Consider the following 17,572-nt stretch of genomic DNA (forward strand, 5'->3'; position numbering starts at 1 on the left):
CCAAGGTCACCACGGGTCATCTGAGGTCAAATTAGTAAAAACTCATATATGGGCATGAAACTTGGTGGGTACAGTCAACATTTAGAGTTATAAGTTTAAGTCATTTTGGGGTCATCCAAGGTCACTCAGGGGTCATCTGAGGTCAAATTACTAAGAACTGTCTTATGGGCATGACAGTCGACATTTAGAGTCAAATCTTTGGAAGGTCATTTTGGGGTCGCCAGGGGTCATCTGAGGTCAAATTAGTAAAAAACTGTCATATGGGCATGCCGAGAACCGCCAAATATGGGTAACCGCCTAGTCTATTTTAAAACTGATGCATCAATGACTATGTTCATCATGTCATATTGTATCATTCTCACATAGATATGGAAGTACTAGATTATAAACCTTTCAAACCCATGGGAACGTCCTTTATTATTATAATACTAGTTCTTTGTTATTATATACCTAATCCTCTTACGCCGTCTCGGTAATGGATGTCTGGATGTTTATCTCTGGAGTGATGGGTTCTGATCATGGAGGTAGTAGGGGACGCACCATTAGATATCATCGGGGGGGGGGGGGCTAGGGAGTTTGGGTCAGGCAAAATGGGTTTTTTTCGCCGCCAAATTTTTCTTTGGGTCTTATGGGTACCTGCATTTTATTTGAATGAAGGTGACTCTGTCATGCTCGACGTCATATTGCATAATTGCTATACAGTATATGCAATAAACCAACCAGAACAGTATAACAATTGAAATAATAGGCACGTTGGAGGGCAGTTCTAAGATAGGTTAACGTCACAATTCTGTATTATTTTTCAAGGTTGTAACATGTGTCTATGCTGCCATGTACCTGACAACAGACGCGCCCCCGGTACAAACAGATATAATTGGTAAAAGAGCGTGATTATGACAAAAAATATTAAAAATGATACTTTAAGGCATTGTTTTTTAAATTTTTGTATGGCACATCATACATACACATGTGCTGAGGTCAAAAAGGGAACAATTTTGTTTTTGACCCCTGACTCACCTGCCATTCCAAACAACCCCTTAAAGTCATAATGTACGATCTTTTTTCAGAATTTACCTTTATTTTTTTAAAACCGATTTTTTGGCATATTTGTAATACTTACACATGTTCTAACTTAAATCTATGAGCAAACTGTCAAATTCGTCCTATTTGTAGTAAAACAGGACGATTTTCTGTTGGTCCGACATAAAGTCATAATTTTTAGATCGCACACCGTAGTCTCGTACAAAACTAGCTCGGTTACGCTCCCTCCACATGTGGAGGGAGCGTAACCAAACTGGCCGCGTAGGAGACTAACTCTGAGGCCGCACTCGCTGTCCTAATCCAAATAGTGCGAGATGTTTTGAGTGATAGAGGTGAAGTTTATGATGTTGTTTCTCTGCAAATTCCCAATGTTTTTCGCGTCCAAATGTATTGGGAACTTTCATAATGATTGCATATTATCATTTTAGAAGAAAAACAGAAAAATCTAAAAATTTAAAAAATCGTACATTAAGGCTTTAATTTACTATGCGTGCAATACACTATGTTTACATCTCCACCATGTCCACGACAGAAAATTTACATTGTACAAGAATATTTAACCAGGTTGCTGTTTTCTGTTAAAGTGGCATTGATTAGGGGGCTGGATATAGGGATTTGGAAATGTGCTCAAAAATGGCCTGCTTTAGACGGAGCTGTTGAAACTTTGAGCTATACATGCTCATGATCATGCTGAAGAACATGTACATATAATTATTAATCAAGAACATTCTTCTTGCACAAGATATAAACACCTATAAACAGACAAAATTGGGCTTTTGTCGGCCTATTATGCAGTTTCAGTAACTGGTCTGATCTCATTTTTTCATGAGTTTTGACCATCATGGTATCACGGGATGAAGTAAAAGAAGACAATAGATCTGAAATATGCTCCGATTATAACCAAAATGGTCTCAACAATTCAAATTAAGAATAGTTACACTACCTAGGATGTATCGTCACAAAGATAAATTCGCCAAATATTTTTTATTTTTGTCAAATTTTGTTCAATCCACAAAAAAAAAAAGGATTGGTAATAACGATTGAGAAAGAGTATAGTTTGGCCTATCTGCGGCGTATGATTCAACATTGATCGGGGGAGTGGTGTTTTGTTTACATTACCCTATCAAGAGTGTCCTAACAATATTATTTTGTAGTTTATTGTCTATTGTATCCTGTTGGAAGGGAAACAGGAGGGGCAGTAAGTACCAGCCACTCATCACTGGTTACGCCACTGATGATTACCAATCATATTGTTGAATCCGTCTCAGCGACAAGAGATTCATGTCGACATTATTAACTAATGAAAACCACAAACAGTGCCAATAAGAATAACAATAATTATATACTTGGTTTTTATCTTGCTGATTTTATTAATATGTACCATCACCTTTGAAGATCGCGATCATCAAAATAAAACAAAGCATTACGTTACAAATCCCTCACACAATTTGACTTATTTCATTCAACCATCATACACTGAACATCACGCCTCTTGCTAAATGTCAACATACGACGCATCAAGTAAAGGCCCATTTAAACTGAACAAAGTCATAAATGTAACTAGTTGGGTCACTATACTATTCTTTGTAATGTAAGCTTATTGTAACATAATGATTCACAAGCGGGACAATTTTAGACTATTTTAATCAACATTGGAGCATGGGTCCATGTTTAACTCTGTGGAGGCAAAAACATGTCATTAACCTATGTGCATATAAATAACTCGAGAACTGGACTTCGAAGACGGACAGGTCAAACTATACTTATTCTTCATAATTCGCCATTTTGGTTTATCCAAATTAACATATGTACCTTGCAGGATTTTCTAGGGACTTTAAGTATGGTGTTAGTGAAATCTTGCTTTACTTGGACTAGTGTGTCAAACTACTTGTCAGTTGGGACACTTTCAATAGGGTAATGTAAATAAGCACCTCCCCTTTCCTCGAACATGTTCAATCATATAATGTTGCTCCTATGTGATGGGGAAGGGAGAAGTTAAGGGAGGGTTTCGGCTTGTCACACCAAAAAGCGGCATTTAACTCGGATTATAGTAAACTGATCAGCACAGGGACTCATAATGATTTCCTCTGGGAACTAAATATGTCAAAAAAGAATGTATTATCATTTACTATAATGAATGATAAGGGACTTGTAACGTAAGCTGATTTACTATAATTACATTGTATTTAATATTTAATCTTTAAGCGTGGTATCCGGCAGTCGTCTTCATCTAGGTAGACCATAGACGGGTCAGATCTCATCTGTTTAAAAAGGGAAACATACGACACGTTATTCTAAAAGCTTTAGATGAACAACATTTACGTGAAAAAGAAGAAGAAGAAGAAGAAGTCCTCATAAAAGAAGGTCAATATGGAAGGAAAAAATGCCAGGCATGTTTAGTGTTAAAGGTGACACTGTACTCTTTATTTTGATATAGGATTTTCCTATTACTTCCAAAATTTCAATGACACTATTATCTTTGTGATTGCGATTGTATGAAAGTATGCACAATCACAGGTTTTTGCCTCTTTCCCAAAAAATTGCCATAAGTTCTGCCCTAAACGTATTATTTGCATCTTTTTTGATCCAAGTTCCCATTTATCTCAGTTGTCATTATTTGACATGATTGATATCACGTAAACTTACCATTCATTACACGGCGGTTCGCTTCCAGTTGCGGCTACTGCAATGAAAAGAAATGGGGACAAAGAATCCTACCATGACTATTCATACTTTGACATGCATCAGTTTTCACGACATAGGCAATCGACATGGATCCGAAGTGAATCCATGAAGAAGTGTCCCTTAACAAGGAATTTGCACTGTAAATCACACGCTTAACAGGGATTACTAAAAAAAATGTAACAATCATAATAACCAATTTTACTAATATCCGCGAAGCCAATTATAGCCAATCAAGGTATACACTGTAAATCCGTACCTGTAACACCTTTTGAACACATTTAAGGCGTTTTGCCAAATAGTTATTATTTATTATCTAGATCACAGAGAGTCTACATGTACCTTCTCAGAAAAAAAAAAAAGTGGTTTCACCTATTATAATACACATCGCAAGTCCAAAATAAAATCCAAACCGTCTCTTTGGTTTACAAGTTATCACACTTTGAATTTGTATCTAAACGCATCCTAAACACTCAGTGACGGTGTTAATTTTATTTTGGACTTGTGATGTGTAGGAAAATAGGTTTCAAAATATGAAACCTTTTTTCTTGAAAGGTACATGACGATAATAATAACAAAAAACACCTAACGTGTTTAAAAAGTGTACAGCTAGGGATTTATAGTGTACCGTAAAACCCCGTCTACAAGCATATATAGTGTTTTTTTTATAAAAGCTTAATTAATTCGAAGCAAGCGTTAATATACCAATACAATTGATCGGTCTTAAAATAATACTCGTTTGTATATGCTTGGATCCGTAATTTATTTGCTCAAACTCCATAATGGCGACTGGATAAATGTAGCTTTCATCAGAAGCACACTATATGCTTGTAGACGGGGTTTTACGGTATCTAAACATTTTGCCTTTGGAACTCGGAATATCTCTCGGGACTGCGCCCCTCGGGATATTCCTCGGTTCCAAAGGCAAAATGTTTAGATTTTTCACAATGCCCTCTAAATAACCGATGCGCAGTTATTAACCTCTAACTATATTTTGTAAAACAGATGGAAATAATACATGTGACACGATCTGGTCCATGGGGGCCAAAGGCGGCAAATTTGAAACTGAGATAAATGTCAAAATATGGAGTAAAAAAACAATAAAATACATAAGAAAATAGACATCAAAAAACTTCATAACTTTTGAACCAAGTATGCTAGACCTTTGGTGTTTTCAGTAAATGATAGCCTATTGTATGTATAATGTAATAATTACAGTAACTCAATTTTCAAAAATGCCTCCTTTGGCCCCCATGAATCAAATCGTTTCTTACCGCATTTTCCACACATAACTGGACATTTTCTTCTTATAATGGCATAATACGGACATTCTTCTTGAAAATAGTCATAGTCTTCACAATATTCATGCTCTTCATCTATGCATTGATCTGCAAAAGAAGTGATTCTTATCAATTATTGACAAACATTTGAAATTATATACCTCATATATAGATTTCTGTCATCTGATTGGTTGAAAGTGCAGTCATTGAATTAACTATGCCCGCAAAATGAACTATGGTCCGGTCCATGGAAATGAACTATGGACCGGTCACGTACGTGCGTCACGATCAAACTGCGCGTTTTTCCCAGCGTAAAATGATATTACGCACGCGTTAATGTTTTCACGCGCTATAATCACGCAGAAATCGCAGATTGTAATCTGTGTGCCGTTCGCATTGAAACTATTAATTTCTCTTGCCAAAATCGATGCTTTTAACCAAACAGATGACAAGAATCTTAAGATTTGGTATATAAAACAAATATTGACTGCTTTTTATTCGGGGCATGTACGCCTCGGGGCATAGTCATGGTTTTGAGATCACCTTGGGCCTATAATTTTAACCATGCCCCTCATAGTAGTCAATTCACCAATTCACCAGCTATGGGACTGCAACCCAGTGAGCAGCTACCACCTGGAGCTGATTCCACATGGCCTGAGTGGCGGTGTCTCAACAGACTAAGATCAGGGGTCGGAAGGTGCAAGGTCGCTTTGCAGAAATGGGGCTACCTACCAGAAGGGCAAAACACTAACTGTGAGTGTGGAACGGTTCCACAGACTATGAAACACCTGTTGATGTGTCCACAGATGGGGCAACACTGCACACATGAGGACCTAGCTGAATTCAACGATTCTGCTCGTCACTGCGTCAGCTATTGGCTCGGGCGCATTTGACCCTGCGCTTGGACACGCTAAGAAGAAGATAGTAGTCAATATTTTGTATACTATGACATTCTTTATATAATGCTCTTAGTTTGAGTTTACTAGAAAGCTCCCAGCTAACACAAAAAACGTTTTTAAAAAACTTTTTAAACAGGTTATATTTTAGATTGTTGGTTTTGCTAAAAACGTATTAATAATTTTTAAAATGTCTGGTCATAAAAACGTTTTAAAACGTTATGTATGAAAACACACTACAAAACTATTTTTAAAATGTTTTAAAAATGTTATTGTAAATTATATTTTGTGCAAACACTTTTTGCCAATATTTTGTCAACACTTAAATAACATTCTATTAGAATATTTGCAGGAGGTTATCAAAAATGTTTTTAAATGTTATGAAAACGTTTTATACCCTTCATATGCCCTTTATATAACCCAACATTTAAACTTGTTTTATTTCTTTGACAACCTTTTCTAACCTTTGGCGAATGATATCGAAAACGTTTTGTGTTTGCTGGGCCTATCCTGTTTTATCTTTCGTCATAAATATGAATCATGAATATTGCAAGAATTATTGTTGGGCCTAAATCATAATGTGGCAAAATTGAGGTACTGTCAACACATACTTAACTTCTGGAGCACTAAATTATAGTGCTCTGAAACTCGGATCTGTCGCACAATGTCCCTGCAGTACAAACTATTTTGCACACACCGTGAGACTTTCATAATAAATGTTTTTAACACCATAGAATGTATCTTCTAGACATTTTTTTTTAATTGGCGTAGCTGTTCGGCCTTCTCTTGGCACCACGAAAGCAGAAAAGTCATGCCCTGGTACCGATGGGTTTGAACAGGTTGTGCGACGTCAACTAGTGTGATCTCACCTGATCTGGTTAGTCTCTAGCCGTTTCCAAGAAAACGTCAGAGCTAGCTATATCGGCGACGAGGGAGTTCCTCGAAACCTCTCCCGGTAAGCGAAATAAACAAGTAGTGTTGCAGTTACTTTCGCTAAACTTAGCACCAATTCATACGAGCCCGGGAGCCCAATCTATATCCATGACATCCCGAGTATACTCCAATTAGCAATTTCAATCTTTATGATATAAAAACTTGATTAAGGTTGGTCTTAACCATGGAATTATGGAAACTTACGGGCCTCATAACTGCTAAATTGTTGGTGTAAAGTATATAAAAGTATATATATTTAGAACGGCAAAGACTTATGAATTTAAGATGAATTTATCAAGTCTTTGCCATTCTAAAACTTTTATATACTTTAGACCAACAATTAAGCTGTTATGAGGCCCAAAAGTGTCCATAAATTCAGGGTTAAGACCAACCTTAAATTGAACCATTTAAGTTCTCTATAAGCAGTCTGGTCCGACTGCCTGATCAGGAAATACTGTTGAGTCAGGCAGCATGTTGCCTGCACAGGCAACACAGGCTTTGGTAACCCTTCCGAATTTGACAGACTAAGGACTAAATTGTTCATGGTGATTTTATAAAAGATCGATGGAAATTTTACTTTGACACACATGAGCTACATGTAAGTTGACAATTTTTCACTGGGCGAAAAAAAATTCCACCAGGAGGAAAATAATTAAAATAACAAAACAATGTCTAACGGTTTAAAAAAAAATTGATTTAAATATGCAAATTACCTTTATTTTAGCTAAAATTTATGAAAAAATACTACTGATTGTACATCCAGTGATAATTTTATGTATTTTCCCTACTTCTTTACTCTAAATCAAGAAATAATGGTATATTAAAAGATGCTCTATTTGAAATAGAGCATTGCATTGTGGGATACTATGTTGCCTGCGCAGGCAACATGCTGCCTGATTCGGCAGTATTTCCTGATCAGGCAGTCGGACCGGACTGATAAGCATGATTAAGCATAATAAGCCTACTTACCCTCACAATATGTCCCAAACCATCCTTTCTGACAAGAACATGTGCAGTCATTCTCAGTCGGTGTGCCACAATGGTGACACTTAATGGAACAATCTGAGAAGAAGCAGTATCAGGAAAGCGTGGTGAAGTTGGCTCGAGATTAGAGATTAGAAATTAGACATTCGCAATTGAATAATTCAAAACGTTAAATATAAAGTTTTTGAAATTCCTTTATTTTGATGAATTTCGACCTAAAAATAACTCTTATGTATAGTTCAAGTCTTCTATTGTTTTTTTGACACTATTTTTGGACATCCGAAAATTTTGGCCAAACTATTCAAAAGTTTGGATCTTCGTTATCGGGCCAAAATTCGACCTAAAAACAACTCTTTTGTATAGTTTAAGTCTTCTTAAGTCTTTTGACACCATTTTTGGGCATTTAAAAAATTTGAAATTTTTGGGCCAAAATTTTTGAAAGGCCAAAAACGGTCTCAAATGACTCCATACCCTTGATCGATACGTGTGTTTGACTGGTTGTATAAAAGTTCTTTTAACCAAAGAATATTTTAATTCACCAAATCATTGCAAGTTCTAACAGATAGAGTTTGACTAAAACGTTTTAAATCCCGTAAAAAAACCCAAATTGACATAGATTTAGAGTTCGTCGCAGGGCCGTCGCTAGACCATTTTCTCAAGGGGCAGTTGTGTCCTAAAATCGTGTCAAATGAAGATGCATAGGCCTTTTACAACTTTTGGTTAATTTAGTCCCGGTATTTTGATTCAGCTTACGAGGTTTGATGATGCTTTTCCAGGCATCAGAGAAACTGTTCTAGCACTCATACATGTATTTGTGATTTACATATAAAAAGGGTGGAATTATAACTCTCATTTTTGAGATTTTTGTTCAAATTTGAGGTGAAAAAGGTAAACTCAAAGGTGACGTCTCGCAAATCTACTCACAGAATGGCTTTAAAGAGAAATGCGCACGGCGGCAATTTGGCATTTTAATACTCACTGTGAGGAAAACATGTGCACTCAAGCAGCCAAATTTTGATTTGGGGGGGCAAATAGGGAGCATACTATCAGATTGACATTGGTGTAGACGAGCAAATTCCTCCCTCTCTCTTTCCTTTTCTCCATCTCTCTCTTCCTTTCTCTTACTTTTTCCTTTAGGGGTCACCAGGAGGTGTCGCACCCCTCACACCCACATAACCCCCATGGCGACGACCTTCGTCGGACAAGTATAAAACTGTCACGCTTTCGTCAGTATTATTGTGGGCTGTCCCGTGACCAATAATATTAGCGGATCGCCTTTAATTACTTAAGAAATTGCTGCTCACAAAAGAGCCGTGGTATTTCAAAATGCTATAGTTGTCCGACGCCGAACCCGTTGAAACCCTTAATAGTATATAAAAAAAAGGCGACCAAAAACTCAACGGGAAAACGTCCGACTATTAAAGCGAGTACATTTCAATACATTTTTTTTTGGAATCATATCAAAGGTGTTAATTTATTTAAAATACAAATTTAATACATTCTTACCGCATGTGATGCCGTCTTGTTTACAATTTCCTGAAATGTTCACAAAGTAAAATAAATGTCTTTATTTGCTATACACCGTTCAATATCAAAAAAAACATTGGTGCTATCTGACAATGTTAGGAAGAAAGTTTTCCTTCGGTTGGCTCTATTACAGAATTACGATTGTAATGTACTATAATTAACTAAAAGACCCTACGAAATTAAAAAGGGCACAATGTCTGAGAGTGATTACTAAATTTATTATCAAGCAATATTATAGCATTTTCTAAAAAGGAAGTCCTTGATTTTATTTAATAATTCATCTTTCTACACCAATGCTTTAATGGACTGATAACTTGCAATAACTATAAACTTTAGGTACTGTATTTTGTGAAAAAATCTATGATTTTTAATAAAATCTCGGATCAGAATCCGATTGAAATTTTAGTCGAATTTGCGTATGGTTGAAATTTCTCGTAGGGCATGCGCAAGTATCTACGGGGAATCGACGGACTAATATATAAATAACTTTTGCTGCGACGACAAAACGTTATAAATACATGTATAAACCCAAATGATATCGAGAGTGACCGATTTATGTCAACTGAATTTTATTGAAATATACTTACTGCATTTGTTTTCAAAGCACCAACTCGCTTCAGGCCCACATCCTTCACAGCTTGGTCCCTTCGTGTATGGTCTTCCCCCGTAATTGCCCCTAAATGTTGGAACCAATTTGACGTCATTCACTTTCAATGAAAACTAAATTACATTATTATTTGTGATATTTCAGTTCCCCTTATTATTTATTTATTTATTTACTTCTCTGTGGTAGTACACACCATACTCACACATCCCTCCTTACACAAAAACGCACACCCCCATCCCCTTGCGGGAATTCCAACAATTATGTTGGTCATATCACACTTATACATTGTGGTGAATATGAGTTTTGAACATATCAATAACCTCGCCCTCGGCGATATCGGGCTTCTACTAAAAGGGTCATTTCTGCATGTTCCATGTCTTCCCCACATGCCAGGAATGGCGACACCGGGGTGACAGGGGTTGCACCAACCACCCAAAAAATTAGCCCGACCGATCCTACTTGAAAGGCCCCTCCACCCGTAGAACAACCTTTTTCTTCGTGAATTATCAGTACGACGCATTCTTCACACAACGCAAATAATCGCACAATTTAAGTGTAACGGGCGCATAGCGGAATAATCTGGAGGTACACTAGTTTGCCCCCTATAAGCGACTCTATGTGATGTGTCTTTGGCTCTAATCTCTTTGAGCCATATACAGTGCACAAAATAATTAAGGTACCAGTTATGTTCACCCCTTTATATTCTAACAAACACAAATATTTCAAATTTAATACATGTATACTCGTTAGCTCTGATTTAATAATAATAATGGCCCATTCCATGTCAACTCCAGGGATGTGCACCGCAGCACCTCTTCAATGTTTTTCTTTTTCTGTGTGGTGGTAGATATTGATGAGAAAGTAAAATCCTGAAAAGTTGAGCTTCATACTCCATTTCGTTTTCCCGTGGCATCAATTTGAAATTTAGGGGGGTCAGCGTAAAAAATGTGTCGCAACGCGAAAGACGATGTTTGGAGGTCCATAAATGTATAAAGGGAACCCTTTAAAACTTTGAAAATTATGTATCCTGGGGTACTTTTTGGTGTAGAATTCAAATCTGCTATCAAGAAACTTGTAACTCCTTTACTTTAAATAATGATATAGGGCCCTCACAACTCTATGGAAAACCTAACTAATGTGTTGAAGCTATCAAGACCCCAAGCCAACATCTCTCAGAAATGTTGTCCAAGAACATATCTTCAACATACCTGAAATTGATGGTGGGGTCAAATTGTCTGACATTAATTTTCAGGGGGTCAAATGTAAAAAAGTTTTTGCCAGTAAGATCCCTTTGGTGTATTCTAATATACTCAATATTGAATAAGAGTAATTTACCTGAGGGCTTGACTGGCAAAAAAATGGAAGTAAAATTTTTTTACTTTTGAGTTTGACCCCCTGAAAGTTGGTCCTGGTGTCGAAGTTGCATTTTGAGGGCCCTATATCTTTTAAAGTAAGGTATGTTTCCTGATACCAGATTTGATTTCTTGGACCAAAATTACCCCAGGATACATACTTTTCAAAGTTTTAAAGGTTTCAACACATACATTTATGGATTCCAACATCGTCTTTCGCGTTGTACACATTTTTACGCTGACCCCTAAATTTCAAATTGATGCCATGGAGAAAAACGAAATGGAGTATGAAGCTCAATTTTTCAGGATTTTACTTTCTCATCATCAATATCTACCACCACACAGAAAAAGAAAAAAATTGAAGAGGTGCTGCGGTGCACATCCCTGAGTTGACATGGAATGGGCCTAATAATAATATTTATTTCTTACATACAAAATTTAGAATATGTTAAAAACACCAAAACTGTACCTCAAATTGAACATTGTTTAATCATGTTTGTTAGATCTTTTAAATGATTTTTATGCATTTCTTGTATGTAATTGTTTGTTTTTGCTTCGTTTTCCCTGCATTGGTCCATGCTGTTGTTTTGCACTGGCATGTTGGCCATGTCCTGGGTTTTGTGTGTGCTTTTTAACCTTGTTTGTTAATAAAGTAATATGATGATTAATTACACAAATATATTTCAACTACACCAGGCACAAAAAGAAACTCGTCAGTTATATTTACACTTGCTGTTCAATAACTTGATAATTTTGGATTATTCTGAAATATACATTTTGTTAATTGGACTTTTCTGTCTCATTTGACGCCCTGTTCGTGAACATTGAGCAAGAATTGACCAAGATTTGCGCCTCCAAACTCTCAAACCCCAAAATGAAAAGTTGCAATTTTAACGATTCAATTGTGCCTGTTACACTGTGTGCTCTATTGATTGGCCCGTAATACAACGATGCGTTCCCATTGAAAATCGTTGAAAATGCAACTTTTGATTTTGGGGTTTGAGGCTTTGGAGGCGCATATCTTGGTCAATTCTTGTTCGTTTTTCACGAACAGGGTGTCAAATGTATATTTCAGAATAATCCAAAATAATCAAGATATTGAACAGCCACGGTTGTTTGATGGGATCATTTATTAGTTTTTCAAACAAAACATCATGTACAACTAAAATTTAGGCTTAAACAGCTATAAGTGATATCATGCTAATGCATACAGATGCTTTTGAGTCATTCTCAACTTTAATTTCCCCTCTTTTACAAAATGATTCACTTTTATAGCATTTGTAAAGCTTTTTTTTTTTTTATTATGTATCTATTAATGACAAAATTGGCGGCGCTATTTAGTTACTGGAAATTACTCTTTCAAACTTTTAATGCAAATAATTCCTTTTATTGTTTGACAAAATATGTTTATAAAATTTCCTTGTTGCTTGTGTCACCTATTCCAGGTGTTTTAATGGCAGTATTAATCACCTACCCCTTGCAAATAAAGAAATATGATTTAGGATAAATAGCGCCATCTATAGTTTGCATTTAGTTAATAATGAAGCCAATTCTATATACATCAAACAACCGCGCAGCAAAGATGAATATAACTGACGAGTTTCTTTTTGTGCCTGGTGTATATCAAATAATATACAACCGATACCGAGATAAGAGATGAGAATAGGTTAAAAGGTAAAGTAAAATTTGATAAGTTTAAGATATCACTAAATGCATCTTTTAAATGGTGTGTTTTTAAAATACCGTAATACCTTGACTACAAGCATATGCCTCTTTTCGATAAAAGAGACGAGAGGCAGACATTCTCCACAAAAATATTAGTTGGAGTTTGAACAACTATATTACTGATAAAGGCGGTTGTACAAACACGTATTATTGTAAGACCAATCCATTGTAATATGTTTGTGGAGGGTATTTGCCTTTTGTCTCCTTCGTCAAAAAAATACCTCGTTTAGAGGCATATATGCTTCCGGGATATGCTTGAAGAAGGCAGAAGAAATTCTACGGTACTCTTAAAATGATTGATGGAATCTGAAAATCTATTTGTATAGGTAAGTTATTCCACAGGACTGGAGCTGCATTACAAAAAGCTCTCTCACCATAAAACTTTGTATTGCACTTTGGGACACCCACCAAATTTAGAAAGTAGCAGAAAGTAGTGAACGGGTGGGTTGATATGTATTGACCGATTATTTTAAATACAGCGGGGCAAGATCATGCAAGGCCTTTAAAGTAATCAGGAGCAAATTGTACACGATACGCTGCTCAATAATGAAAGCCAGTGGAGATCGTATACTGGCTTCATGTGGTCACGATATTTTACACGAGAGACCAGACGCGCAGCAGAATTCTGAATGCGCTGTAATTTGGCGATCCCATGTTTTGGAAGATACTTGTAGATCCTACAAATCTTGCTAAAGCTTTCACATGCTTTTTCATGTTAAGTGCACTATCAATCACAACACCAAGATCTCGGGCTGTGGTCGACGGATCTATAGCTGCATTACCAATGGTAAGTGGTGCTAGTGGCAGGGTCTTGACAAATTGAGATGACAGATGAATAACCTCAGGTTTTGAATCATTCAGCATTAGCTTATTGGTAACTGCCCATGCCTTAATATCTGAAACACACTGTTCAATATCAATACTCTCACTACGCTTGGATGGATCAAGAACTATTATACAACTGTGTGTCATCAGCATGAATCATGTAACTCAACCCATAGGATGAAATGATGTCACCTAGTGGGGCAGTATACATGGTAAATATGAGTGGACCCAATATGGATCCCTCAGGTACACCCTCATGAAGTAAGAATTCATCCGAGGTGTCATCATAAACATCAATGCACTGAGTAAGGCCCTTGAGATAGGATGACATAATTTAAACGCAGTGCCTTTAATACCATAGCGCTAACGCAGACGCTGCAGCATGATGTAATGATCGATCAAATCTAACGCAGCCGAACAATCAAGTAAAGTAAGAGCGGCTTCCTGGCGCTGATCAACTGCATTTATGACCTCATTTGTTGAAATTGTTTGAGGAAAAGAAATGGTGATCTAACACCTGCAAAAGAAACGAAATCAAAAGTAGCACGTTTGTGTTCTAATCATTTCAACGCATGAGGTCTTAAATTTGAGCTAAAAGATGCTGATATTTATCTTTGTTTGTTTATGATATACAGGGGTGAAATAGCTGGTACCTTAATCCTTTAAAGACCCATTCAGTGATCCCAGCGAAAGTGTAAAAAATTAAAATTGTTTATAAATTGCTTAAAAGTGAAGGATAAGTCATTCAAATTGTCATTTGGTAGTTTTGAAATGAAAAATTTGGCAAAAAACAAAGAAAACAACAGTATTGACGAAGTTGAAGCCCCATTCAAATACATGTAACTAATTTAGACATTGTCAGTATCTAAATTACAGATCCATACAAATTCTATATTTTTGTCTTAAATACCTGGCTTTCGGCTGAACCACAAATAGGCTATGTTAACACATTTATGACAATGACAAAAGTACCAAAATCTGAATTTTGATGATTTTTACGATCGTCCGGATCAGCAAATCACTGAATGGGCCTTTAAGTGTACAACGCACTGAACATACTTACCCTGGTTTATAATTACAAATCACGATCCACCAATTGTTGTACGTCTTACCCGCGCTACCTACAACTGTAGGGCAAAATGCTGCACCGCATCCAACATGGGTGTTCGTCGACCACACCATCTTTATAAAGGAATCAGAATACATTTTTTATTAAGATTGTAATCGCTCTAATTGCTCAATATATTTCTTATTTGCATAATAATTGTTTGTTATCGAGTATATAACCATCCGGCTTACTAACTCACCTGACCCGTAACCAAAACAAATAGTTTTTTCATTGAAAATAATGAATTCACTCATGAAATTAAGCAGTGAAATTTCAAAATTAAATTTTGTTATTCTTTGCCAAAAATACGTAAAAAATATTAGCAACATTTGTCAGGAAAATTAATTGTCCATTCGAAGAAACCCGACTTATTATATTTGATCAACCTTGGTGCTCTACGGGGATGTAAACGACATTAATTCAAAATTGTATTGTTGTCCTACTACAACAAATCTAGGTGATTCCAATTAAGGGATGAAATCAAAACTCGACCGGCGGTCAACCGCCGGTTCCGGGCGGCTCCGTCCGGTTGGAGCCGATTATATTGTTCTAAACAATGGAGTGTGGTTCAACCGCCGGCGGCCGCGGTGGTCGAGTTTTGATTTCATCCCTAGGTGAAATTTAGAAATTGTGTTTACATTACAAATATGCCAAAAAATCAGGATTGACAAATATTAACCAAATACATTTGAACAGATCTTACATAATGGCTTTAAAATAGTGGTAATAAATACTACTTCAAACACTAGATGACAATAATAAAGAATAACACTTATTTATTTTTTATTTTAAAGTGAGAAATCTTCATCTCAACTTGGACTAGGGCTGGTACAAGTACTCCAAATGCAGACCCTATAACAGATATCCTAATATCATATATTCCAATCGCATCAGTCACTGAAACTTGACTATATTATTAATGTAAATGCATATGGAAAGGTTTCTATACTCGATACACCTGAGCACACATTTTCGTCCAAGAGCTCTCAAGCAAGCAGTGAATTGTCTCCGCACAGTCTTTGATTACACTACACGGTTAAGTACATAGCAATGTAAGAGCTGTGGAGCTTATAGCTTTTTTTTTATTAAAGGAAAGCTAATACTTCCCCCTAAAAACAATTTTCGTCACTAGGTCAACAGATTTTATAATTTTACAATTTTATAGCAAGGCGAAATGTGGAAAAGATGTTGAAAACTACCTATCCGAGCACGTTATTTGACCAAAATGTAGGTTTTAAAAGTCAAAACCTGAACTTTACAATATTTTTCAAATTTTATGTCATTAAATGAAAAAGCACACTAATATTGTCCATATACTAGCGTCACTAGAATGAGCAATAGCCAATTCTCTTTAAATTGCAAATGTTGTTCAAAAAGTTACTATTTTCGCCTGTTTTGTCATACAGTTATAAATTAAATGAACTATGACTTTGCTAAAGAGCGCTTACAAATTGATATGCTATTCTCTAACTTGCTCGCATTGCCACGCATATCACAATGGTTGCCAAAATAAGACAAGTGCATATAAGAGAGTAGCAAAATAATTGAGCTAATTTCTGCTTTGAATAATAGTTGAATTGTCCTCATCATAATTATGTTTCGGTTAAATTTTATAGGCACTATTGTGATCCCCGCAAAGGAGTAAATTAAATTCTTTTAGGAATGTCTTAAAAGGGCATTTCGTGATCCACAGCCTCATCCCCCCCACTTTTCTCAAAAGTAACGCTGACTCGATATCATTATGTTGGTCGCACTCATTTGCACTTACTTTATTGAGTTCTTACAACTCAGAAAATGAAACTAGGTTAGTATAATTTTCTAGAGGTGTGCTATAGTATACAAAATTTTGCACTGATTACAAAAATAAATATTAGAATACTGCTAATTGTGCAGAAAATGATCCAATTACGTGAATTAAGTAACAAAGTACCAAATTGGAATAACTCAAAACAATAAGTACCAGTAACTTAATATGTACGAGTTACATCAACTTACATGTTGAGTTACAATAACTCAACTAATTGGTTCTTTGAACCTTGTTTATTTTTCTAAGTTCCCTGAACTTGAATTCAGAAGTTGGCATTACTTAAAAAGTTGACGCAACGACTTACATCAACTTTTTAAGTAATGCCAACAAAGTTGATTAGTTGACGGAACTTTTTCAGCTTTTTCAGCATTTTTTAAAGTTCGGATAACTAAAATGAATTTTGTTTTGGCAACTTTTACACTATTTTTGAGTTGTCCAAACTTACTCCTTTTGAATTGCGCCAACTAGGCGAACAAGTCATTTCTATGAGTGTACAAGTGTCCGCAGTGACAAACTCCTAATAACATAGAGCTTGCGATGTTCCATACGATTTCATAACTTTCAGGGTATGGTAGAATAAGTTAGGCCTATACTCTTTACAAAAATACGAAAAAAGTAAATAAATTCTAATTTAGCCAATCACTGAGAGTGTTATTAATCTTAAGCTGGAACGGTAAAACCCTTATACTTTTTCAAATTGAAATACCGTTTTATAGTACCAGAACTATAGAGTATTATTGACTTACTTCAGTGTAGTGACCACATGCTGTTATCGAGCAACTATTTGCGTCATAATTATACCCAA

General features: G+C 36.0%; 1 protein-coding gene across 1 annotated transcript; it reads right to left on the reverse strand.

Annotated features, from left to right (window-relative positions):
- Nucleotides 1-2,841: 2,841 nt before the first annotated feature.
- Nucleotides 2,842-17,570, reverse strand: LOC140162820 (cysteine-rich venom protein helothermine-like). Its single transcript, XM_072186123.1, has 8 exons — nucleotides 17,514-17,570; nucleotides 14,916-15,034; nucleotides 9,931-10,019; nucleotides 9,323-9,352; nucleotides 7,802-7,894; nucleotides 4,998-5,111; nucleotides 3,688-3,724; nucleotides 2,842-3,302 (listed from the first exon to the last, which is right to left on the reverse strand). Coding segments are annotated over exons 2-8 (483 nt in total). The 5' UTR covers nucleotides 17,514-17,570; the 3' UTR covers nucleotides 2,842-3,301.
- Between the last annotated feature and the right edge of the window lie 2 nt (nucleotides 17,571-17,572).

This window comes from Amphiura filiformis, chromosome 10, assembly GCF_039555335.1.
Source record: "Amphiura filiformis chromosome 10, Afil_fr2py, whole genome shotgun sequence".
Lineage (NCBI taxonomy): Eukaryota > Metazoa > Echinodermata > Ophiuroidea > Amphilepidida > Amphiuridae > Amphiura > Amphiura filiformis.